The sequence below is a fragment of the Plecotus auritus genome (assembly GCF_963455305.1).
Source record: "Plecotus auritus genome assembly, chromosome: 3".
Classification (NCBI taxonomy): Eukaryota; Metazoa; Chordata; class Mammalia; order Chiroptera; family Vespertilionidae; genus Plecotus; species Plecotus auritus.
In genome coordinates this window covers 215,769,094-215,795,836 of record NC_137772.1, presented here as the reverse complement: position 1 = coordinate 215,795,836, position 26,743 = coordinate 215,769,094, and the positions used below count along the sequence as shown (strand labels likewise).

Genomic DNA, 26,743 nt, shown 5'->3' with positions numbered 1-26,743 from the left:
TCTGGCAGCCGCGCCCCAGCCTGGGCCAGGAGGGCTGTGAGAACTGCTAGACCCGATTCTCATTCCACCCCTGGCCTGGCACAGGGCCGGGCACACAGAAGGCATGCAAAGAAGTGAGGGACAAATGAGTATCAACAACTGAAAAGTCAGCTGGTCTTTTAAAAAACTTTGTCTTCCTGATTTAATGGAAAAGGCACTGGATTTATAAGCCAAAGGTCATTTTGGTAATTAACTACGTAATTTTAAAGAATTGTCTCCTCTGGCAGACTGTAAGCTCAGTGAGGGCAGGGTGCATGTTTATCTTCTTTAATGCTGCATTCCAGGACCTAGCACAGCATAGTAATCAATACACATTTGTTTAATGAATGAATAAATATTGAGTTCTGGCTGTTTCATTTATTTGCAGATGAAGATGGACAAGTGACTTCAGCTCTTAAGCTTCAACTTTCACTTCTATAAAAACAAGGTAATTATAGAGGAGGCGGCAGGGGTTAGTATTTTGTTTGTACCCCATGCACTGCTTTATAATAAACTATAATGCCTTGTGTGTGTAGCACCTAGTAAGCAGTATTAGCAGCATGTGAAGCTCTCTTATAAAGATGTGTATACTTGTACTGATCCTGCAGGAGATCCCTTCTTAGTAAAATGTAGATAGGGATTTGGTTATTATCTCATTCGCTTGATCAATGTACAATAACTTAATAACTCAAAACCTAAAGGGGTCCGTGTGTGCACGTGTGCATGCGTGCATGCACACAGAACTCAAATATTCATTCATTCATTAAACACACACACACACATATATATATGTATATATATATATATATATACACACATATATATATGTATGTATATATATACATACATACATATATATATATATATATATATATAATTTGGTACATGCATACGCTTAGACATATGATTGTAAAAATAATTCAGTCTTCAGGTAGAACACTTGAAAAATGCATAAAAGCGCGACACTAAAATTGGACCACAATCCCATCTGGAGGCAACCTTTACTGGCCTATTCAGGTGTGTTGCTGTTCTACCTAGAATGTTGAAAATGGGAAAGAGCATCACTCCCACCATAATAAGAAAAAGCCAGATAATCTATAAAATCATATTTTTTTGTTAACCCATCAGAGCGCTGAGGTCACAACCACCTAGCCTGGAATTTGTGGAAAGACAGGACTTGGGAGCTGGCTCATCTGTGTTAGAGGGAGGAAAGCGGGACATCCCACAGCCAAGGTAGAATTCATCTTAAATCGGTAAAGGCCGAGTGTGAAGTAGCATAAGTACAAGGAGCTCTGGGAACCACAGAGGCAGAGGACATTCGCATCTCTTCACAAGGTCTTCTCCATGGACCCAGCCATATGCTCACAAAAAGGACGGGGGCAGGAGAGGAGAATGAGAAAGCCCACCTCTGAGGAACAGCTTGGAGGAGGGGAGCAGCCACTGCTGTAGAAAAGCATGTGGTCCTACTCAGACCATCCTCCCTATGAACAAAAGCCTCTAGTGGCTAGGGGAAGGGTGGGAAATACTGTTGGCCTGGGCGCGGGGAGAGACTCACTGCAGGTGGCCAGGGGAGGGGAGGATGAAAAGGAAAAGCTTTCTAATCTTGGCAGAAACCATCATGGGCTCAAACTACTAGAGATTTATCTCTGGAGTGAGATATGATCACTGAAAATGCCCAACACTGACTGCCAAAACCACAGGCTTACTTAAGACTGCGTCAGGATAACAGAGAACCCTGCCCTCACCCCATCCCCAAACAGGCTAACAAATGTAGTAGTGGTACACGGGAGACCTAATGCTGAGGATGTAGCAGTAACACTGAAAAAACCCCTCAACAAACAAACTTCCAACCTAAGCACAGGCACTCCAAAAGAATTTAAATCTGCTGGGATACGAAAGGTAACCATAGCAACAGTAAAACCCAACCCCAATGAACTCCTGAATAACCTGGCTCACTTCCTCACATTAAGAGCCTAGAAGAAAAGGCATGCTCATTTCCAGGCATAAATTCTACTTACCTCAGTTTTCACTGCTCCACATACTGTTTGGCAGTCAATATAAAATTGTAAGATACACAAACAATTAAGAAGAACGCACTCCCAAGAGATAAAGCAATCTATGGAACCAGACTATCAAACAGGGAATTTAAAATAACCATGATTGTGCCTACAGAAATACAAAAAAGAACAAATAAAGCCCAAAGTTAGTAGAAGGAAGGAACTAAATAAAACAAAAGCCCCAGAACCAGATGGCTTCACAGGCAAATCCTACCGAACATTTAAAGGAAAATTAATACCTATCCTTTTCTAATTATTCCAAAAAACTGAAAACAAAGGAATGCTTCCAAACTCATTCTACGAGGCCAACATTACTCTGATACCTAAAATAGACAGACACTACAAAAAAGGGAAATTACAGGCCAATATTCCTGATGAGCATGATGCAAAATTTCTCAACGAAGTATTAGCCCACCGAATTCAACAGTACACTAAAAGAATCATATACCACGATCAAGTGCCAGAAATGCAAGGATGGGGCTCAATACCTCCACATCAATCAACGTGATATACCACATCAACAAAACGAGGGATAAAAATCACATGATCTTTTGAATAGATGGAGAAAAAGCATTTGAAAAAACTCAATATCCATGATAAGAACTCTCAACAAAGTGGATATAGAGGGAACATACTCACCATAATAAAGGACATTTATAACAAACCCACAGCAAACATCACACTCAATGGTGAAAAGCTGAAAGCTTTTCCTCAAAGATCAGAAAGAAGGCAAGGGTGCCCACTATTGCGAGTTTATTCAACTCCTAAGTGGGAAGACGTCTCAGAACTTAACAACAAACTTGGTCCAAATTCATAAATGTGAAAGTGGCACCTTGAAGACACAGTGCTCCTTCTTTCCAAGTGTAACAAAATGACCGTATGTTAGACAACAGGGAAAACCTAAATTAAGTCTCAAAGAAATACTGTAGTTTAGAAAGTCTCTAATCACAAAGCAATAAAAGGGAAAATAACATAACCAGAAAACACTAGCTCCTAACAATTGGAACATTTTAAATGCTCTTTTTAAATTCTTAGGACACAGAAGAACTCCAAACCAATATATTTAGGAAAAGAACAATTATTAAAATATTACATATCAAAACCTATGGCATACAGTTAAAACAGTGCTCAAAGAAAAATCTAAGCCTGAAATACTTATGTTCTAAAACAAGAGTAAAAAGTGTAAACAAATCAGGCGCTATTTTTTGGTTAATTTTGGGGGTGTGTGTGACTGATATAACTGAAGCTCCTAGAATTGGAACAGGCACATAGAAAGCATTCAATAAGTATTTGTTGAGTAAATGAATAACAGTAAACTTAAGAAAGGAAAAGGAATGAGTTAGTAAAAGCAGATATTAATATATTAGAAAAAATAATAGCACCAGTAAGTATATCCAAAAGGTTTTTTTCTTGAAAAAATAAAAATTAGGAAGCTAACTACAAAGAAATGGCAGAAGGCACAACCACACAAACTAAAATATAGTAAAGCAGAAATAACCAGACACGGAGGAAATTCAGTGAGTGCACAAACCCACTTTGCTCAACCCTAAGCAAATTAATTTAAAGATCTGGAAGAAATGGATCATTTTCTAGGATAATATAATTTACCAAAACTTGCCTCAGAGAAAATAGAAAATCTAAACTGAGCACTTATTATATGAAAAAAAAAGTTTTTGAAGATTTACCCCCATAAAACACCAGGCCCGAATGGCTTCAAAAGGGAACTAATTCTATGCAATCTTCAAGAGCAAGTAATTTCAATACAATTTAAACTGGTCTAGACCTTAGGAAAAAAAGGGCAGGGAGCTTCCAGATTCCTTTTATGAAGCAAAAACAAAAATGAAAACGAAACTAAACAAAAAAAAACAAAAAACAATGATACCAACAACTGACAAAGATTAAACACAAAAAGAAAATGCAGACCAATCTTATTTATGACTTTTGATGCAGAAAACCTAAAGAAAACATTAACAAATAAAATCCTGCAACACATTAAAGAAAATAATTATGCTCTGGGCAGGGGACCTGGTGTCTGGAGAAAAAGAGGAGGAGGCGGCTCTTCACTGTACATCATTATTATACATTTTGAATTTTTAACCATTTTTAAATTTTAATTAAAAAAAACCCAATGTTAATGGTGCTTATCATTACCATTGGGTTTTTCCTTTTATTGCTGTGTGTTAGAGACTTTCTAAACAAGGGAGGCCCCAGACAGTGCATGATTAGAACCCATAAGGAGAAGCAGGATCAGTAAATGCTGGGGACCGGCCCTGAGGGGAGATGAGAAGTGTGCCCACCTGTCGGGTAATGCCTGCAGCACAGTGGGCATCAGCACTCCCGAGATCGCTTTGTAGAGGATGGAGTCACACACGCCGACGATGTTCACCACCGTGGAGGAGCCCAGCACCGGCAGCATGTGGGGCGGCATCCCTTGCCAAAAGTGCAGAAGGAAACTTTGAACCTGTATCGACCCACAGAGAGAAGAACCATGAGGTCACACAGGGCCCTCCCAACAGAGGCTGGGACTCCGCCAAGGCCACCCCAGCCTGGTGTGGCTCAGGAGGCCTGGAAGGTCCTCCTTGCCCCTGTGTGTGGCATGCCCACTGCTGGAGAACCACGTGGCCTGGCAGCCTGGGTCTGTTCTGCCCTGGGAGAGGATTAGCACCTTCACCCCTCACCCCCTTGTGCTTACTGTGGTCTGGGGAGAATTTAAGGAAGGGAAGGTGGGTATTGTTTTTAAAAAGCTCAGATTAGCATTTACTATTCTATGGGCTTATTTGTACCCCGGGGCCATGAGTGGCCAGTAAAAGGAAAAAGTCTGGAAGGGAAGAGATTAGGTGCCACAAACAAAAATCTCCTGATTCAAACCTGTGTGCCCCAAACCAGGTAAAGTGCAAGGCTTTCTTCATATCCAAATGCCTCCCTTTTCCCAAAGAGCCCTGCCGGGTGGTGCCATTATAGGATCCTAGATGCTGATATCTGGGCAGTAAGCTGCGTGGCACAGATCAGGAATATAGTAAGCACTCAAATGTGGGGCTGTTATGAATATGACAGCGGGAAAGCAAGCTGAATTGCTGATAACAAGTGGTTGAATGAACTTCCAAAGCAGAGAACCCCCAATGGCCCTGACACCTGTCTTTTACTGTGACTTGGAGGTCAGGGAGAAAGCAGAGTAGGGGGGAGGGGGTGGAACAAGGTAAGGGAAGTGAAGGAAAATGATAGAAGGTGGTTAACCTGTACATATAATAACATGTAAAAATGTATAGACTTTAGCCAACACTGGGGAATGGCTCATCTTGAAGTTGGGGAATAACTGAACTTTTGTGATCTCATGGGTTCCACTTGGCTCCTGGACTATTGTATCCTTCCTTCCTCCACAGGTGGTGCTCTCGAACCCACGGCATTATCCACATCCCTGGCTCCCCTATTCGTCCTGAGCCAGTGCAGGGGAAAATTCAGTGCCCCAGCCCAATACTTTGGAGGTGGTACTCTTATAGGCATTAGCTTTATTTACTGAGTGCCTACGATATGCCAGATACTCTGCATAGGTTCTCTCATTTAAAACTCATACTACTATTCCAGCGAGATTCATCACTCCCATTTTGCAGAGACATTCACCTACTTGTCCAAAGCCAGATAGCAAGCTAGGCAATGGGTGACATAGAGCCCCTGCCTGCCTGTCCCCTGTGGCTGCCTTGTTCTTCACATGGTAACTGGGCTTCTACCCCATTCCTGAGACTGCCCGCTTCCCCGCTACCTGCCCCTGCCCTGGCGACCTGCAGTGTCCTTCAGGCCCCTCCGAGGAGTAGATCTTGCTTTCCCTTCACCAGGCTCCCCCAACCCCAGCCTGGCGACCTGCTCTTGCTTCTTCGACCCCCATGGCCTGCCTGGACTTCCCAGTGTCGACACTGTGTGGGAGGCTTCAGAGATGAGGAATGGGAAGAAAAGCATGTCCCTGACTTCCTAAAGGGAAAATGGTAGTTGCCAAAAACATGATCAAAGTGGTGGATGCAGTCAGCTTTGTAAATTGTGAAACTCAAGTCACAGTTCTGTTAATTCCATGACAGTGAAAATACGGCAAAGTTTTCATCCAGACTGAACATTAAAACTACGACAATCCAGATGAGGGAAGATTGCCTGTCAGGGTTCCAATCCTAGCACCACTACCATCCAGGGGTGTGATATCTCTACACCTCAGTTTCCTCACATGGAACATGGGAACAGAAGTAGTATTTGCCGCATAGGTTTTGGTAATGATTGCTTAGAAGTACTTATTATAGTGCTTGGCATGTCGAAGATGCTTAATAAAGGTTAGCTATTACTATTATATCATGGAGGCACTAACAGAAATCAGTGTTCCATCCTAAGCATTTGGTACACCCTTGCCAAAATCTGAATGTCAGCCAGCCAGAATCCGCACTGTGGCTCTGCTCACCTGTCATTGGGACACCTGGTGGCTGGTGGTTGGTCTGGCTGGGCCTGAGAGATGGCCACATTGCATGCACAAGGTGCTTGCCCTCCAGAGTACCCCCTGCTGTCCCCTGACCCCTGGGCACTGGTCTCAGGCTGGGTCCTGAGCCTCTGCCTGCCCTTCCAACAACAAGGAAGAAGCTTTTCCCAGTTGATTCCTAAGATCTGGTACATTCTGAATTCATTTGCCTTTCCACGTGTTCCTTGCATGCAGCCCTACTCTTTTAGTATATGAGCAGTCAATTTCCAGCAGAAATTCTGGGAAGACCAGTGGCTATGTGTGTAAAACAAATCTGTGGAAAACCAATGTCTGTACCGGCATCTGTCTGAGAGGCACGGGAGCCCTGAGCAGCACTCCTTCTCCGGAGCCGCCTTTGTAGGGGGTGTTTTACCCAGACCTCCCTTCCTACTCTGTGCATGTTAGACCATTTAATGTCCAAAGGTACCAGTTCCTCAGAGTGAGAGGAAAAAGGAGGGAGAGGGAACAGTGCAAAGCTTAGGAGCTGATACTTGGAAGTTGGATGTGAAATGGACAGTGTTTGTATCTGGAGGTAGAGCCGACAGGATTTCCCGACAGACTGGACATGAAGAGTGAGGGAAAGAGAAGAATCGAGGTTTGTAGCCTGAATGATTGGGCGGATGGTGGTGGTAAGCTAAGACTTGGAAAGCAGATTTGGGGCAGAAAATTAGCACTCTGGTTTGGCCCTGTTAACTTAGATGACAATTGAATCTGGAGCTCAGGACTGAGAATATGAAATGAGAGTTACCAGCTCTTATAAAATGGAGATAATAGTGTCTACCTATTGTTAGGATGAAATCACATCCCTTCTATAAAATGCCTGGATCATGTAGGCATTTAACAAGTGGAAACTTATTATTAGACAGAAGGAAGAAGTTCTGACTCTTAGCAAGCATTAGAGGTGAAGTAATCAGAGGCAAATAATTGAAAGTGGTTAAAGTTAGTTTCCTGACCTATCTGGTTTGGCTCAGTGGATAGAGCATCAGCCTGTGGACTGAGAGGTCCCAGGTTCGTTTCCAGTAAAGGGCACATGCCCAGGTTGCTGGCTCGATCCCCAGTGGGGGACGTGCAAGAGGCAGCTGATCGATGGTTCTCTCTCATCACTGATGTTTCTCTCTCTCTCTCCCCTTCTCCCTTCCTCTCTGAAACCAATAAAAGTATATTTTTAAAAAAATCTATCAAGTTAGTTTCCTGAATTAACTCTTTCAGTCCCCTACTGGCGGGCTTTGATACATATGTGGACCATATTGAGAATGGAGGCGACCGGGAGCCAGCTCCAAACGCACCACAGTGGACGAGCCTCACGAGAAATTAAATCCAAAATACAGAAACGCTTTCCTCCAGCTTTTCTGAATCTGTAATTCTGGATGTAATGCTACCCTGACAAAACGGTCTTCCTCGCAGGCCAATCAGGCAGGATGCAGCTCACTGGTTAGACTGGGGAAAGGCCACGCCACCTGCTAGCCACACAGAAGGTCTATGAAGTGAGGACAGCAACGGTGCCCGGTTCCTAGGATCACTGGGAGGATTAAGTGAGCTAACACTGTGCATCAGGGCGTCCAAGTCAGGCACCGAGCAGCAGTTCATGAAACAGGAGTCGTTTTATTGTATTTTAACACAGACGCTTGTTGACCTACCTCATCAAAGTTGGCTCTTATTACAGTGTCCAGTATTCTCTGACAGTGTGTTCTGTACATCATAATAAAGGTAGAAACCTGTGGAGGTGAGAGATCAACAAGAAAGGGATGCATTAGTACATGTTACTGCTGCCCTTGGAATTTCAATTTTCAACTCATTTATTCCCTGTTGAGGGGATGACATTCACTTAACTCTTCCTCGTCCTGCAAGACCCCACTGAGACTCGTTTTCCTTAGGTGATGCTCGCTGACCCTCACGCGGCCCCTGAGAGTGTTTATCAGAATACTGACTTTTGGTATGGAAACACAGGTTGCACTCTGTCCTCATTCTCCACCCCATGAAACTGTGGGCTCTGGGAGAATGAAATGGCACATTATTCATGCTTTTTTATCCAGCATTTAGCTCAGCGCCTGGCACATAGTAGAGCTCAGCAGGGCTTATGAATTAAACTCTCCTCATCGGTTGAGATAGTGAAAAGTTAAAACCCAGTGTGTATAAGAGGTGCTTTTGCCACAATCAGAGAGACATTGGCAATCCTCTGGATCTGCTTAGCAAAAGAATTTTCTCTCCCATCTCCTTTCATCCAAAAATTTCAAAGCTATGGTGTAAGAAGTCTGTGGAGAAAAAAAGCACATTTGAGAAACAATAAGGATTTATCTAGTTCTTAGATTGAAAGTACTCTTTGCGTTCTTTTTGTTGCAGACATGTGCTTAATACAAACATAGTTTGCTTTGCAACCATCTGGCTCCCTGCTCGACTGTGAGCAAGCCTCCTGCCTCATCCACCATCACCCCAGCTCCCAGCATCACGTGGGGACAGTAGGAGCCCCACACCTACTGGTGCACTGGTTGCACCAGGACAGGTGTGCGAGAACGTGATGACCCAGGGGCAAGTCCCCAGATTTGTGTTTCCAATAATTTCCTCCAGGTACCCTATGGCCCAAATTGAATTGCTATACTGAGATCTTATCTACGGGACTATGATTTCACTTTATCCTGGGCAGCACACAGGAAAATAAGCTTTATAACAAAGCCATTAGAGGAGAGGGGCCCTTCCTTTGTGACAGGAGGCAGTGAAACTCATAGATGGGTGGGTAGGTTGGTTGTAGGTAAACTTTTTATTTTAGAATAATAATAGATCCGTAGTAAAGTTTTGAAGACAGTGCAGGGAGTTCCCATATAACCCCACACCCAGTTATCTCTATTGTTAACATCTCACATTAGTATGGGACATTTGTCATAACTAATGAACTGATACATTACTATTAATGAAAGTCCATGCTTGATTCAGATCTCTATATTGTATTTTTAAACTCACCATTTTGCAGTTAGTGTGTGTGTGTGTGTGTGTGTGTGTGTGTGTGTGTAAGTGAGAGAGATAAATGACCCTCCCCCCCAACCCTTCGGACATGGTCACCTTCTCCTCGGGCAGACTGGCTGGCAGATTGAGATCTTTGACATTTGGAAACTCCGGCAGCAACGTTCCAAGTTTGGACCGGGGTGAATATGCCACCGTCTGCTTGCTCACTTCTTTCTTGCCCGTCTCGCTCACCCAGGCGGCTCCTTTCTTGGAATACATCACATCATAATATTGGGAGCTCTCCTTCACAGCAATGCCATAGTAATGGTACCTGGGCCATAGAGAGAGAGAAAGCCCAGGCATGTTATCAGGTGGCGTTTCCTGAGCAGGGCTGCCCAAGGCCACGGGCGACTGGGCCCGTCCTCCCTGGGCGAGAAGCGCTAACTCTCTGGTGAGGCTTGACATCTCTGAAGTCTGGAATTAAACCAGAGTTCCATGTTGCCAGCCATCAATCACACAGGTAAAAATAACCAAAATTGCCTCCCACAGAAAATGTGAAGTCAAATACTTTGCAAAGCAGAGAGGGGGATGAAAAATATTTCCATTTGTACTTAATCTCTCCTATCGAGCCAAGTGTGACCCAGGGACAGGGCATTTAGGTCTCCCCCTCTATGAAGACCCACGAAGAAGGTGGGTTTATGGCTGCAAATCACCAACAGAAACTCATTGGGCCCGTTTTCCTTAATAGATGGTGGTCATAAAGAACTGTATCTTTAAACAGATAAATTCAGTGCTTCTGTTGACACTGAATGTAAAGCAAAGACCAGAACTTTTCATTAACTAAAAATGGGTTTACTGACAGCAATATTTCCCATTAAGCCGAATGGAGGGAAGCTTTTAAGATTTTAGCTACAACTGTTGAGCACTTGCTCTGTGCTAGGTACTTTGGTAAGTGCTCTCTGTACTTAATTTGTAAAAACAATACTATATAGTGGGGATTATTACAGTCTTTTTACAGATGGGAAAATGGAGGCAAGAAGCTTCATCTGCTCAAGGTTACAGGGCTGTTTCGGGGAAGAACCGGGTCTTGCACACAGGTCTATCCCACCGCGAAGCCCTCGCTAGGACCACTGCGCAGGGTATTATAAACCTGGATGTTTGTCAGAGCCATTCACGGAGCATAATCAAAGCACAGCGTCCTGGGCCCCTTCCCAGACCGACGGATTCGAAGCATGGGATGGGGCCCACGACCAGCACTGACACAGCGTCACCGGTAACCCTGACGGCCGTCAGTTAGAGGCGGCCAGCCTGCTGGGGAAGCACCTGCATTACACTCCGGCTCTGTGCTCCCCAACGGCCGGAGGGGCGGTCGCCCTCTGCTACTGTACACGGGGTGCCCACCACAGCAGCTCACAGGCTGCTAAGTGCTTGACACCCACATTCCTTGTTTAATCTCACAAAACCCCGCGAGGCTGGAACTAATGATCATCCCACTGTACAGACGAGGGACCGGAGGCCCAGAGAATTTAAATAACAAACCAAGATCACCCCGTAAGCACGAGAGGCAGGATCTGAACCTCCAAAGGGCTTTTAACCACCACGCCAGCGGTTCTCTAACTTCACTGACAGCAAGAATCCCCTACACAACATATTAAAGTACAGACTCCTGGGCCCCCGCCCAAGACTCTGAGTAGGTCGAGAGGAGATTTTCACAATCACACAGCAATGCCCATCTAGCTTTCAGAAACACGGCAACATAGTAATGATTCTCTTCCACCCACAGAAGTCTGGTTGGCAGTAGTCACAACACAACACAAACGAGAAAGCATTCTGAGTTATGGCCCAGGCCTCACAGGGCGGAGAGACAAGCACACGTAACCCCTCCCCTAACCCCCGTTCCTCTAGGTACCATTCTGTCATATTTCTGCTTAGCGGGCATCTCGCCTCTATCTGAATGCCTCCTGGGATGAGGTACCCAGGCCCTCCCAAGGGAGCCCAGTTCATTTTAGGTCCGGATAGTTCCCAGAAAGCTCTCTCTGTGTGGAGCCGATCTGCCTCCTGCGCCTTCTACTTCCCAACTGTCATAACTGCCCTTCCTGCTCCCCACACCCCCAGTGGGAGGGGGAGGGGCCGTTCCATTCCGAGTGGCCCGGTCACACCCTTCAGGGGGAAGGCAGTTATGACCGGCCTTCCCAAGGTTACAAAGCTCCTCTCCATAACGTCTTAAGACTGAGAGAGCAGCAACAATTCGGATCAGACCATTTCTTGATTTTTCAGAGTGTGTACTGCCACAAGCCACAACTACAGGAAGTTATTGCTCTGATCGCTTCTGAAGTTTTCTATGTATTTCAGTTTTGTAGGGCAGGTCTAAAACCCTCCACTGGCCATCCCCACCGCAGCCCCAGCCCCTTTATTCTGCCCAGATACATTTGCTGAGGGATTTTGTTTGTTGTTTGTTTGTTTTAGTAAGACTGAGCAGCAAGCAGGTTGGAAACTAGAGCTTCTTATTACCTTTCAAACGGCTGGAGGTGTGACCAACCTTGGAGGATCCTTATGGAGGGGAAACCATGAAATAAATCACGTGGAATTTTAAAAGAAGTGTTGCCCAATTTGCCAACCTTGAGGTTAAAGAAAAACAAACAAACAAACAAACAAACAAAAAACACCCCGGCTCTCACATGTAGACAGAGGGAAACTTCCTCCAAGTGTACGCAGACGGGAAACCTTTCTGTTCTAGCTTCACTGTCTATTTCTACTCTTAGAAATGGGCAACAATGTATTGGAGCCAGTGACTCTCTATAGAACAGGAGCAGAATAAAAAATCATTTCCACGCACTCAGCTGTCTTCCATCCATCCACTGTCTATCTATCTGTTCAACCAACGCGGGGCACTGCCCTTTGGATGCCGCCCGGCAAGGGAGAAAGGGAGAAAGTGGCTCTTGTACTCTATACCCTTTCCCAAGGCTGAAGCCTTATTCTAAAACAGACCCTGGAATTCTCACATAAACAAGTTTTGTTCTCCAGAGTAGTCACCATGGAAGATTATGCGCAATTTATTCCAAAATGTCCCTGGCTAAAAACTGTTCTGTACATCTCCTTGGACATCACCCCCAGAGCTTCTGAGCCCCACAAATAAATCAGTGTCAGTATTTTCAGGACTTTAGCAAAAACTGGGTTTTCCCAGTTTGATCATCCACTTTCTTTAACTTGGCCCCAAAGCTAAGCCCACACTGGAAGGATGGGAACCTGCTGCCGGGATTGGCAGGAGTGGGGGGATCGGGGGTGGGGGGGAGTACTGGACACGCTGCTTTTGGATCACCCTTGGTCACAAGTCTTATGAGTCTTCCGTGGTAGTTTTTATTGAAAAAATTTTCAGTATTTTGTAAGTCACTATGTGCTGACCTGCTACTTAACATGTCAAAACGTTGAGAAACGTTGCATAATAAGCACCCTCTAGTGGAGTCACCATGCGCATTAGCATAATAAAGGTTCTGAGAAGTCCTGTCTCGAGGAATCTGTTCAAAACTCAACGCTTACCAAACTTACATGGCCGACACACCCTTTTCGTGGACCAGTTACCGAAGTCTAGCTATTTTTAAACACCCTTTGAGGCAAGTTTTATAAATGCAGATTTTAGTGAAGCCTGTGCAGTAGAGGTAGAGGTTCCCTTCCCATTGGCTCACAGCTGGTAGGCAGGTGTCCACCCATCCCTCTCACTCCTCAGGGCCACTCCCCTATTGTTATTCGCTATGACAACCCCCTCTTTGCAACCAAATTGTCTTTTTCCTGTCTGTCTCCCCTATGGGAACATGTGCTCCATGAAGGCAGTGCCTGTCTGCTCATGTGCTCCTGGCACGCAGCGCCCTCTATCTGACACAGGAAGCGAGAAGCAAACAGTGGTTGGTTGGCTGACAGGCTGCTGAAAGGTAAGCCGTACGCCCTGTGCACTACAGTGTGGGTGCACTTGACCCCCTTCTCCCCCTCAGGTTTATTGGGGCAGGTTGCTCCTCTGGCCGGCTGGATGCTATGAGAGCAGAGAGTTTGCTCAGTGAAACAATCTAGGTAAACCTGGAGGATGACCAAGAAGCTACAAGGTGCTCCTGTAAATAACGCTCAAGACAATTTTACACAAACGCCTACAGGCAGGGTGGCAAAAAGTTGGATTCCTTAGCAGGCCCAGATGGTCCTGGGCTTTGGACAGCCTCTCACAGGGGGGCTGGGAGAGAGGGCCCTGCTGTCTTAAACACATCCCCCCCTCCCCCCCGCCCTTGCCCTGTGCCGTGGCCAGATGTAGGCTTCCCGCCAGGCCTGCAGACAGAGCTCGCTCAGCCTGGGATCTGGTGCTTACTTGGACTGTCCGCGGGTCCCGAGTCTTCTGGTGGTTAACTGGGGAAACTGCTGCCTTATGATCTGTAAGTCAACACAAGAATCAGTTACCGCGGGGAAGAGCTGGGAGCACAGGGACTGGGTTTCACAATCAGCAATCTCAGGAAGGGAGGAAAACAGGCAGCGCAGGTACCGCTGGCTGCAGTGACTTATTAGGAGTCCCCTGGGTTCGGAGAAGGCGATCAGGGTCGGGGAGGAGGGAGCACCTGAATGATGGTGGGGCTCTGGCTCTTGAGGGTCTCACTTGGCACTCCGTGCTTCACCCCTCCTACTTACAATGTAGGGAGAGAACCGTGGACCCAGAACTTGTCACTCCCCTGCTTAAAGCACCCCAATGGCTTCCATCCACCTGGAACTGAAGCCCACCCCAGCCTCTGTAACCTGGTCCCTGCTCACCTCCTGGCCCTTGCTCTTCCCGCTCTCACCCTTAGTCACCAGAGCCCAGCCACACTGGCTTTTTTGCCCTCTATTCCCAAAACACAACCAGGCTTGCCCCCCACTGGGGGCCTTGGCACCACAGTTCCCCGTGCCCACATTGCAATCTCACGCAATTGTCCATCCCAGATGGGCTCCTTCTCTTATATTACGCCGGCCTCTGGTGAGGGCCCTCGGCCCAGTGGCCTTCTCCCACCAGCCATGCAGAGTGGCCCAGCAGCCCCTGGCCGTCACGCAGCCCTGCTTTATGTTTTCTCACCCCACTCCACCCCACCCTCTGCTTTATGTCTTCTCACCCCACCCCACCCTCAGTAGACCGAAAGCTCCATGAGAGCAGGGACCTGGTGCAGGGCTTAGCACATGTGAAGAGCTCGATCCTTATTTGCTGCTGGAGGATATCATTCGTCATCTGCAGAGTGGAGGAAGGGAACCGCTACTGCCCAGGACAACCACATAGATCTGCCAGAAGCCTGGGAGGAGGGGCCGTCGGGCAAGGTGAAAACACCCATAAGGGCCTCGGCCTCGTCTTTGGGTTCCCAGCGCCGGTGTCTGTGGGCAGGGCAGGATGGTGCAGGTCCTGAGAGAAGGTGCTGGGCTGGGCCACCTGGATCAGATCCCAGCTCAGCCTTTTGTTAGCAGGACGCCCCTGGGGCAAGTTATTTAACTCTCAAATGGCTGTTTCCTCGTTTGTAAAATGGGAATAACCCCAACCTTAGAGAATCTTTGTGAAAATTGAATAAATAAACGTATGTAAACAATTTGCAACAGTGCCTGGAACTTTAGAATGTCTCAATAATGGGTGAAAAAATCTGCATTCCCCATAGGAAAGGTTAGCGAATCTAGTAAGATCACATCGGAGACCACTTTTGAAGGTAAAAAGGGGTTCAAAAATGTTATCTCCAGTGAGGATACTAATCAAGTGATGTGATGATTCTCTGAATTTTTTAATGGTGTCACTTTTGTAGGCAACATACCCTGGTTTCTTCAACCCTAACCTCTGTAAGCTAAGGACCGGGGCTTCTCACGTGGTCTCTGCCCCTCTCATTGGTGGGACCCGAGGAAAATGCAGTGCATTGAGAATGGGACCTGACCGGGGCCCGTGGCAGGGCTCTCCAGCACTCGGTCCCATTAGGCCCAGCATGTCAAACTCACGTGCGGGCCACATGCAACCCACAACAAATATTACTGTGGCCCAGCCAATGTAACAGTATGTAAGAAATGTTTTAATAAAAATTTTGTAACTTAATTTTTACAATATCCTGTTATACATAATTATTAATGACGAACTACAACGTTTGCTAATGACTGACTACTATGATCGTGTTGCATTCATTTCCCTTACGCACCTTATGCGCACCATTTCTCTCCACTAATACTAGCAGCGAATATTTTAGCAGCCCATTGCCACGTCATTAGTCTTAGACTGACTTGTTTGGTGTGCGCAACGGGAAATATTTCGCTTTCAAGGAACAAGAAAAATAGGTTTATTTGCATTACGCTTATTAATTTGTGCAGCTATTTGGTGTCTGGTAAGTTAATGTTCAAGAAAAAAGATTAATTTTTCTAAAAATGTTCTATTATTTTATATTAACGATGACTCATTTATTTCAGCCCTTTGTATTCGGCATGTCTCTATTGAAATAAACCTACGTTTCTATGAAAATTGAAGCTTTTGTTTTTTGCGGCCCACATAAACTTAAACCTTGTTTATCTGGCCCGTGTTAGCCTTTGAGTTTGACATGCTTGCATTAGGCAGTCTAAGGCCACAGGATCTGTGGCCATAGCACCGAGGGCCACTATGAACCTCTGGCCAAGTATGCCCTCCAGACTCGAATCACATGACTGGTTCCAGAGCTCAGATTTGCAGCTGTTCACAAAGCTACAATGAGGGACAGATAAATAAATGCCAACAGAGACTGAGGGTGAATACTGGAAGCATATGAACAGGGGGCCAGGGCATTCTTCTCGTTGATTAAAAGTGGGTTATGATTTGGGTTCTAAGTATCCTCCTAATGCAAGCAAAGAAGAGAATAAAATAAAGTTACAAGAGTCCATGAATCTATAAGATAGATGCATACCAGTTGCTGAGGAAAAGCAGAGACTTTCCTATAGTTCAGTCTGAGAATTTCTCCTGTGCAAATGGGAACAACAACAAGGCACCGTGTTCAATGCTCTGATACTAGCTGGCAGTTTGAAAATGATAATACTGAGTGCTGTTTAGGCGTAGTAGATCTGAAATGCTTACATGTGGCTGATAACATTATTAGTACGTCCCTTCCCCAGAGCATTTTTACAATAAAAAATATTGATACTTTTTGACCTATAAATTCCAAGAAAATAACCTAAAATAAGAAAAAGCTATGCATAGTGCGAGTGAAAAACGGCAAACAAAATAAATGTCCAGTGATAGATAACTGGCTAAATAAATGATTAGATATATACTCAATAAATATAAAGGCATTAAAAACGAAGGTAACAACTGTCATAATACAGAAAATGCTTATGATATCATGTTAAATGAAAGGGCAGAACTCAAACTACATTTATGCTGTTGTTACATAATTTATGTTTGTACAAATATAGGAATGGAAAGGGAACATGGAAAATAAAACGAGATGTTTGTTAGGATAGAACAAAAGGTTTTTTGTATAACATTTGTGCAAGAAATCAGCTTTTTAGCAAACAGAAAGGATTTTCTTACTACAAATATTCCTAATTGACAAAGGCTGTTCAAGCTAATTTTGAAAGAAGCACCAAAAATTTGCCATAAGCCTGGCCGGTTTGATTCACTGGTTAGAGCATCAGCCCTCAGACTGAAGGATCTCAGGTTTGACTCCCAGTCAAAGACACATACGTCAGTTGTGGGTTCCATCCCAGTCAGGCTCCACGCTCTGCACCTTCTACCTGCCACTCTCTCTGCCTCCTACTACCATCTCCACCTCCTCATCACTTGTGCCTTCAAGCTGGACTGTGACATCACCCCACCCACCCAGCATGTACCACTTCTCCGTGAACAGCCTTCCTGATTCCCTGACCAGGTAGGAGCTCTTCCTGCTCTAAACCACGATCGCACCTGCTACTTCCCGTCTGTGACCAAGTTACACCCTCCCTCTGTGTTGGATGTATTCTAACTCTACCCACCCTCCCATCTCCGCCAGTCCCAGGGTCATCTGGGTTGCTACAAGGGTATCCTCATTGCCTCTGGTCCAGTCACGCCCCAACACAATCACTTCTCCATGAAGCCTCTAGACCAGTGGTTCTCAACCTTTCTAATGCTGCAACCCTTTAATATAGTTCCTCATGTTGTCGCGACCCACAGGTTGAGAACCGCTAGCAGGGTCGCCTAAGACCATCGGAAAACACAGATATTTACATTACGATTCATAACAGTAGCAAAATTACAGTTATGAAGTAGCAACGAAAATAATTTTATGGCTGGGGGTCACCACAACATGAGGGACTGTATTAAAGGGTCGCGGCATTAGAAAGGTTGAGAACCACTGCTCTAGACAAAGTTCAAACCCACCTAGAGCTGCTGGATCAGTCCTACCTTCATTCCAGCTCACCTCTTCCCGTCCTCCTCTCTGTCTCCATGCTCCAGCCACATGGAATGTCTTTCAAATTTGTGAACACACTGTGTTCTAACTCCCCCTGGCCTTTCCCATAGCCTGTTTTCATTTTCTGCAACCCTTGCTCCATGCCCTTTGTCTGCATAATGTCTATTCATCCTTCAAATCTTAGCTCGTACTTTATTTTCTTTCCAGAAATCTACCCTGGGCCACTCGTTTACATGTCCATAGATAGGAATGTAGTCCGTACTATCCTCATAACCAGTCATAGTCTACTCAGCCCTAGAAAGTCCTTGCCTAGGCCTATGAGACTCTACACCAGGGATGGGGAACCTTTCTTCTGTCCAGGGTTATTTGGATATTTATAACATCGTTCTCAGTCCATACCAAATTATCAACTTTAAAAGTAGCAGGGCCAGGGAGAAACCAAGATGGCAGCATAGGTAAACACCTAAACTGCTGCCTCATACAACAATTTTAAAACTACAACTAAAAGACAAAGGGACATCATACAGAACCACAGGAAGGCTGGCTGAGTGGAAATTCTACAACTAGAAGGAAAGAGAAAAGCACAATGAGACTCAGAGGAGCTGTAGGAGGCAGAGGTCCTGAAACACACGTGTGGAGAGGGCTGACAACTGAGTGCATGGCTGGCTTTCTCAAGCGGGAGGGAGACAAAAGCTCCCAACTGTGCTGAACTCCAGTTCCGGGCGAGACTCTGGGGACCCAGACTCATACAGAGTGAAACTGGACTGTCAGGAAGGAGAAAAAGCACACTGAGACTCAGAGAAACTGTGGAAGGCAGAGGTCCCAAGGTGTGTGCGCGGAGAGGGCGGACAATTGAGTATATGGCTGGCTTTCTAAAGCGGGAAGGAGACAAAAGCTCCCAACTGCACTGAACTCCAGTTCCGGGCGAGACTCTGGGGACCCAGGCTCATTCGGGGAGAAACTGGACTGTCTGGCAGCAGGTGGAACTCGAGGGCAGCTTTCTCTCAGAGGTGCTTGCAGTGATTACCATGGGACACTGAAACACTGAAATATTAGGGCAGGGCTGAGGGGAAACCAATGCTGGCTGCTCCGCCCTGAGACTTCTCCCCATCCAAGTCTTGTCTCATAAGGTTGTCTCCAGCACAGAAGTTCTCCCAGCGTAGACACAGCTGATCCTCACAGCCAATAGGCCTGGAGGTCAATTCCTCCCAGTGATACCAACAACAATCAAGGCTTAACTACAACAAGACTGTGCACACAGCCCACAAAGGGGTGCACCAAGAGTGTCCAACTCAGGTTTACTGGGGAGGCTGAGCCCCTGGGCCCTATAGGACACCTAGCACACAAAGCCACTCTATCAACTCAGGGAAGCAGCCAAAATGCGGAGACAAAGAAACAGGTCACAAATGAAAGAAATGGAGGAAAGCAAATGACTGGATAGAGTTCAAAACCACGGTTATAAGGTTTTTCAAGAATTTTCTAGAAAAGGCTGATAAATTTAGCGAGACCCTCGAGGATATGAAAAAGGACCAACTAGGGAAAAAAAAATGGCAGTGGAATAGACAGATGTGTCCTGAGCCTTGTCCCGGAGCAGATAGAAAGAACAGCTGAGGGTTGCACAGGAAGTGTTTGTTGGTGAGTTGAGGGACAGCTATACTCCAGAAGAAGGTGGGGGACTGCTGGACGGGGCTCCCCTGACCGGGCAGCCCCCACTGCAGCTGGGTTCCCTCCTGGAGCAACCAGCTTGGACGCGGAGACTGCGCCATCTTGAAGGGGAAAGTGGCTGTTATTGGAAGCCTGAAAATCTACAACTATGGCACCCACCGAACAGCTGCGAACCCCAGAGCACCGGACCCCAATTGGCACAAACATGCAGATTCAGAGGAGCTCTACACTACACCACGGAAAGGTCAGATTTCGCCTGGGATAAGGTGAGAGAGAACTATATAACCAGACACCCAGAGAAGAGAGACCAGGGGAGACAAAGAAACAGCCCGCATATGAAAGAAAAGCATGCATCACCAGAAAAGGAAGTAAACGAAATGGAGGCAAGTAACCTGTCAGAGAAAGAATTCAGAGAAACGGTCATAAGGTGGCTGAAAAGAATGGAAGACAAATTCGACAATATGAGTAAGAACCAAGAGGAAATAAAGAACCAAGAAGAAATGAAAAATGACATCGCTGCTGTAAAGAACTCAATAGAAAGCATCAAGAGTAGACTAGAAGAAGCAGAGGACCGCATCAGTGAGCTAGAAGACAAGGTAGGAAAAAATACCCAAGTAGAGCAGCTTCTAGAAAAAAAAATTAAAAAGCAGGAGAGTCTAAGGGAACTTTGGGACAACACGAAACAAAACAACATCCACATAATAGGGGTTCCAGAGGAGAGGAAACTGAGCAAGGAATAGAAAACCTGTTTGAAGAAATAATGACAGAAAACTTCCCTGATATAGGGAAGAAAAAACCCACATAAATCCAAGAAGCTCACAGAGTCCCAAGAAAAATGAACCCCAAAAGACTGACGCCAAGGCACATTATAAATAAATTGGCAAACACCAATGACAACGTAAAAATCTCAAAAGCGGCCAGAGAGAGAGAGTGCCGAAACCAGTTTGGCTCAGTGGATAGAGCGTTGGCCTGCGGACTGAAGCGTCACGGGTTCGATTCTGGTCAAGGGCATGTACCTTGGTTGCGGGCACATCCCCAGTAGGAGGTGTGCAGGAGGCAGCTGATCGATGTTTCTCTCTCATCAATGTTTCTGGCTCTCTATCCCTCTCCCTTCCTCTCTGTGAAATATCAATAAAATATATTTTTTAAAAAAAGCGTCCAGAGAGAGACAGAAAGTTACCTACAAAGGAACCCCATCAGACTAGCGACTGATTTCTCAACAGAAACTCATCAGGCCAGAAGGGAATGAAATGAAATATATAAAGTCATGCAAAGGAAGGGTCTGAATCCAAGAATACTGTACCCAGCAAGGCTATCAATCAAATTTGAAGGTGAAATCAGGAGCTTCACAGACTAAAAAGGACTAATGGAATTTATTACCACCTATCAATAATAACTTTAAATGTAAATAGATTAAATGTCCCAATCAAAAGACATAGGGTAACGGATTGGATAAGAAAACATGACCCATATATCTGATGTCTACAAGAAACCCAACTCAGAAAAAAAGATGCACACAGACTGAGGGTGAAGGGATAGAAAAAGGTTTTTCAGGCGAATGGAAATGAAAAGAAAAGCTGGGGTAGCAATACTTATATCTGACAAATTAGATCTCAAAGTGAAGGACATAACAAGTGATAAGGAAGCCCACTTCATAATACTAAAGGGAGCAATCCAACAAGAAGAAATAACTCTGGTAAACATATATGCACCCAATACAGGAGCACCCAAATACATAAAAAAAACTCCTAAAGGATATCAAGGGAGAGACTGACAGCAATACAATCATAGTAGGAGACTTTAATACCCCACTATCACCATTGGAGAAATCCTCTAAACAAAACATCAGCAAAGAAACATCAATCCTAAATGACTCACTAGACCAGATGGAATTAATTGACATCTTCAGAACATTTCACCCCAAAGCCACAGAATATACATTCTTCTCAAGTGCACATGGGTCATTTTCAGAGATAGACCATATGTTGGGTCATAGGCAAAGTGTCTTCAAATTCAAGAAGATAGAAATCATATCAAGCATCTTCTCTGATCACAGTGGCATAAAACTAGAAATCAACTACAATAGAAACAATCCAAAAAAATCAAACACATGGAGACTAAACAGCATGCTATTAAACAATGACTGGGTTACCAGAGAGATCAAGGAAGAAATAAAAAACATCATGGCAACAAATGACAATGAAAACACAACAATCCTGCCGAAACCGGTTTGGCTCAGTGGATAGAGCATCAGCCTGCGGACTGAAAGGTCCCAGGTTCGATTCCGGTCAAGGGCATGTACCTTGGTTGCGGGCATGTCCCCAATAGGGGGTGTGCAGGAGGCAGCTGATCGATGTTTCTCTCTCATCGATGTTTCTAACTCTCTATCCCTTTCCCTTCCTCTCTGTAAAAAATCAATAAAATATATTTAAAAAAAAAAAAAAGAAAACACAACAATCCAAAATCTATGGCACACAGTGAAAGCAGTCTTGAGAGGGAAGTTCATAGCTCTACAAGCCTACTGCAAAAAAACAAGAAACAACGGTAATAAATTACCTAACCCTACAACTCAAAGAATTAGAAAGAGAGCAACAAGAAAAGCCCAGTGTAAGGAGAAGGAAGGAAATAATAAAGATCAGAGCAGAGATAAACAACATTGAGACCAAAAAAACAATACAAAAGATCAATAATACCAAGAGCTGGTTCTCTGAAAGGATAAACAAGATTGATGAACCTCTAGCCAGGCTCACCAAGAAGCTAAGAGAGAGGATCCCAATAAACAAAATCAGAAATGAAAGAGGTGAAATAACAACAGACCCCACCGAAATACAAAGGATTGTTAAAAAATACTATGAACAACTCTATTCCAACAAAATGGACAACCTGGAGGAAATGGACATATTCCTAGAAAAATATAACCTTCCAAAACTCAATCAGAAAGAATCTAAACATCTCAATAGGCCAATAACTATGGAAGAAATTAAAGCAGTCATCAAAAAGCTTCCAGCAAACAAAAGCCCGGGGCCAGATGGCTTCACAGGGGAGTTTTACCAAACATTCAAGGAAGAACTAAAACCTACCCTCCTCAGACTATTCCAAAAAATTCAAGAGGAACACTTCCAAGCTCCTTCTATGAAGCCAGCATCAACCTAATACCAAAACCAGATAAAGACAACACAATGAAAGAGAATTACAGGCCAATATCCCTCATGAACATAGAAGCCAAAATCCTCAACAAAATTCTAGCAAATTGGATCCAGCACTACATCAGAAAGATCACACACCATGACCAAGTAGGATTTATCCCAGGAATGCAAGGATGGTACAATATCCGCAAATCAATAAACGTGATACATCACATAAACAAATTGAGAGATAAAAATCACAGTCATATCAATTGATGCAGAAAAAGCATTTGACAAAATCCAACACCCTTTCTTTTTTCTTTTTTTTAAAATATATTTTATTGATTTTTTACAGAGAGGAAGGAAGAGTGATAGTCAGAAACATCGATGAGAGAGAAACATCGATCAGCTGCCTCCTGCACACCTCCCACCGGGGATGTGCCCGCAACCAAGGTACATGCCCTTGACTGGAATCGAACCTGGGACCCTTCAGTCCGCAGGCCGACACTCTATCCACTGAGCCAAACTGGTTTTGGCCCAACACCCTTTCTTGATAAAAACTCTCAACAAGGTGGGAATAGAAGGATCATACCTCAACATAATAAAAGCCATATATGATAAACCCACAGCTAACATCATACTCAATGGGCAGACACTAAAACAATTTCCCCTAAGAACAGGAACAAGACAGGGATACCCACTATCACCACTCCTGTTCGACATAGTACTGGAAGTATTAGCCACTGCAATTAGACAAGAAGAAGAAATAAAAGGCATCCAAATTGGAAAAGAAGAAGTAAAGCTGTCCTTATTTGCAGATGACTTAACACTGTACATAGAAAACCCTAAAGACTCCATCAAAAAACTATTAGACTTAATAAATGAATTCGGCAATGTAGTAGGATACAAAATTAACTCCAAGAAATCTATGGCATTTCTATCAACCAATAATGAACTTACAGAGAGAGAGACTAAAGAAGCAATCCCATTTACCATCGCACCAAAAAAATTAAGATACCTAGGAATAAACTTAACTAAGGAAGTAAAAGACCTATATGGGGAAAACTACAGGACACTGAAAAAAAGAGACAGAGGAAGATGTAAACAGATGGAAGAACATACCATGTTCATGGATTGGTAGAATCAACATCATTAAAATGTCCATACTACCCAAAGCAATCTATAGATTCAATGTACTCCCCATTAAAATACCAACAGCATATTTCACAGACCTAGAAAGAACTCTCCAAAAATTCATCTGGAATAAAAAAAAGAGCCTGAATAGCAGCAGCAATCCTGAGAAAGAAGAACGAAGTAGGTGGGATCTCAATACCAGATTTCAAGCTGTATTACAAAGCCACTGTTCTCAAAACAACCTGGTACTGGCACAAGAACAGACATACAGACCAATGGAATAGAAAAGAGAACCCAGAAATCGACCCAAACCACCATGCTCAATTATCATTTGACAAAGGAGGCAAGAGCATACAATGGAGTCAAGACAGTTTTTTCAATAAATGGTGTTGGGAAAATTGGACAGATACATATAAAAAAAATGAAACTAGACCACCAACTTACACCATACACAAAAGTAAACTCAAAATGGATAAAGTACTTAAACATAAGATGGGAAACCATAAAAATACTAGAGGAATCCACAGGCAGCAAAATCTTAGACATATGCCGAAGGAACTTCTTCACTGATACTGCTCCTAGGGCAATGGAAACTAAAGAGAAAATAAACAAATGGGACTACATCAAAATAAAAAGCTTGTGCACAGCAAAAGAAACCATCAACAAAACAACAAGAAAGCCCACTGCATGAGAGAACATATTTACCAATGTCATCACTGATAAAGGTTTACTCTCCAACATTTACAGGGAACTTATACAACTTAATAAAAGGAAGATAAACGATCCAATAAAAAAAAATGGGCAATGGACCTAAATAGAATCTTTTCGAAAGAAGACAGAAGGAAGGCCAAGAGACACATGAAAACATGCTCAAAGTCACTAATTATCCGAAAGATGCAAATCAAAACAACAATGCAGTATCATCTCACACCCGTCAGAATGGCAATCATCAACAAATCAACAAACGACAAGTGCTGGCGAGGATGTGGAGAAAAAGGAACCCTCGTGCACTGCTGGTGGGAATACAGACTGGTGCAGCCACTATGGAGAACAGTATGGAGTTTCCTCAAAAACCTAAAAATGGAGCCCCCCATTTTGACCCAGTAATCCCACTTCTAGGAATATATCCCAAGAAACTAGAAACACCAATCAGAAAGGATATATGCACCCCTATGTTCACAGCAGCACAATTCACCATAGCTAAGATTTGGAAACAGCCTAAATGTCCATCAGCAGATGAGCGGATTAGAAAACTATGGTACATCTACACAATGGAATACTACGCTGCTATAAAAAAGAAGGAATTCTTACCATTTGCAGCAGCATTGATGGACCTGGAGAGCATTATGTTAAGTGAAATAAGCCAGGCAATGAAAGAAAAATACCACATGATCTCACTCATTTATGGAAAATAATCATTATAACCTGATGAATAAAAAGATACATACAGAGGCAGTAAAGCACCCAACAGACTGTCAAATTACAGCGGGAAGGCTGGGGAGTGTTGGGGTGGGAGTGAAATAGATCAACCAAAGGACTTGTATGCATGCATATAAGCATAACCAATGGACACAAGACACGGGGGGGTGGGGGAGGGATGAGGGCATGTGACAGGGGTTAGGGGAGGCTGGGGGAAGGTCAATGGGGAAAAAAAAGGAGATATATGTACTAATATATGTAATACTTTAAACAATAAAAAAAATAAAAATACAAAAAAGGACCAACTAGAAATTAAGCATACACTGACTGAAATAAAAAATATTATACAGAGACCCAACAGCAGACTAGAGGATCCCAAGAATCAAGTCAAAGATTTGAAATACAAAGAAGCAAAAAACACTCAACTGGAAAAGAAAAAAGAAAAAAGAATTAAAAAATATGAAGATAGTGTAAGGAGCCTCTGGGACAACTTCAAGAGTACCAACATCAGAATTATGGGGTTGCCAGAGGAGAGAGAGAGTAAGATACTGAAAACCTGTTTGAAGAAATAATGACAGAAAACTTCCCCCACCTGGTGAAAGAAATAGACTTACAAGTCCAGGAAGCGCACAGAACCCTGAACAAAAGGAATCCAAAGAGGACCACACCAAGACACATCATAATTAAAATGCCAAGAGCAAAAGACAAAGAGAGAATATTAAAAGCAGCAAGAGAAAAACAGTTAGTTACCTACAAAGGAGCACCCATACGACTGTCAGCTGATTTCTCAACAGAAACTATGCAGGCCAGACGGGAGTGGCAAGAAATATTCAAAGTGATGAATAGCAAGAACCTACAACCAAGATTACTCTACCCAGCAAAGGTATCATTCAGAATTGAAGGGCAGATAAAGAGCTTCACAGATAAGAAAAAGCTAAAGGAGTTCATCACCACCAAACCAGTATTATATGAAATGGTGAAAGGTATTCTTTAAGAAGAGGAAGAAGAAGAAAAAGGTAAAGACAAAAATTATGAACAACAAATACATACCTATCAACAAGTGAATCTAAAAATCAAGTGAATAAAAAAATCTGAGGAACAGAATAAACTGGTGAATATAATAGAATCAGGGGCATAGAAAGGGAGTAGACTGATAATTCTCTGGGTGAAGGTGTGTGGGGGGTGCAGGAAGAGACTGGACAAAAATTGTACACCTATGGATGAGGACAGTGGCGGGGGTGGGGGAGGTAAGGGCAGAGGGTGGGGTGGGAACCAGGTGGAGGGGAGCTATGGGGGAAAAAAGAGGAACAATTGTAATAATCTGAACAATAAAGATTAAATTTAAAAAGAAATAAATAAATAAAAGTAGCAGGGCCAGACCAAATGATTTTGTGGGCCTTATATGGCCCTCGGGCCAGACGTTCCCCATCCCTGCTCTACAGGAACTGGATATCCAGCCTCATTTTCTACTGCTCTTCCCTGTTTGAGAAGCTACAGCTTCAAGTAACCACATGGGTTGCC

General features: G+C 44.1%; 1 protein-coding gene across 3 annotated transcripts in view; it reads right to left on the bottom strand.

Moving 5' to 3' along the window:
- Positions 1–26,743, bottom strand: part of RFX4 (regulatory factor X4) — a 139,680-nt gene that overhangs the window by 46,037 nt on the left and 66,900 nt on the right. For all 3 annotated transcript variants that reach the window (XM_080662089.1, XM_080662088.1, XM_080662087.1), the window contains exons 5-8: positions 13,850–13,911; positions 9,619–9,832; positions 8,202–8,279; positions 4,373–4,536 (exon numbers count right to left, since the gene is read on the bottom strand). In XM_080662089.1, coding sequence (XP_080518215.1) covers positions 4,373–4,536; positions 8,202–8,279; positions 9,619–9,832; positions 13,850–13,911 — 518 coding nt within the window. The remainder of the gene's footprint in view (positions 1–4,372; positions 4,537–8,201; positions 8,280–9,618; positions 9,833–13,849; positions 13,912–26,743) is intronic.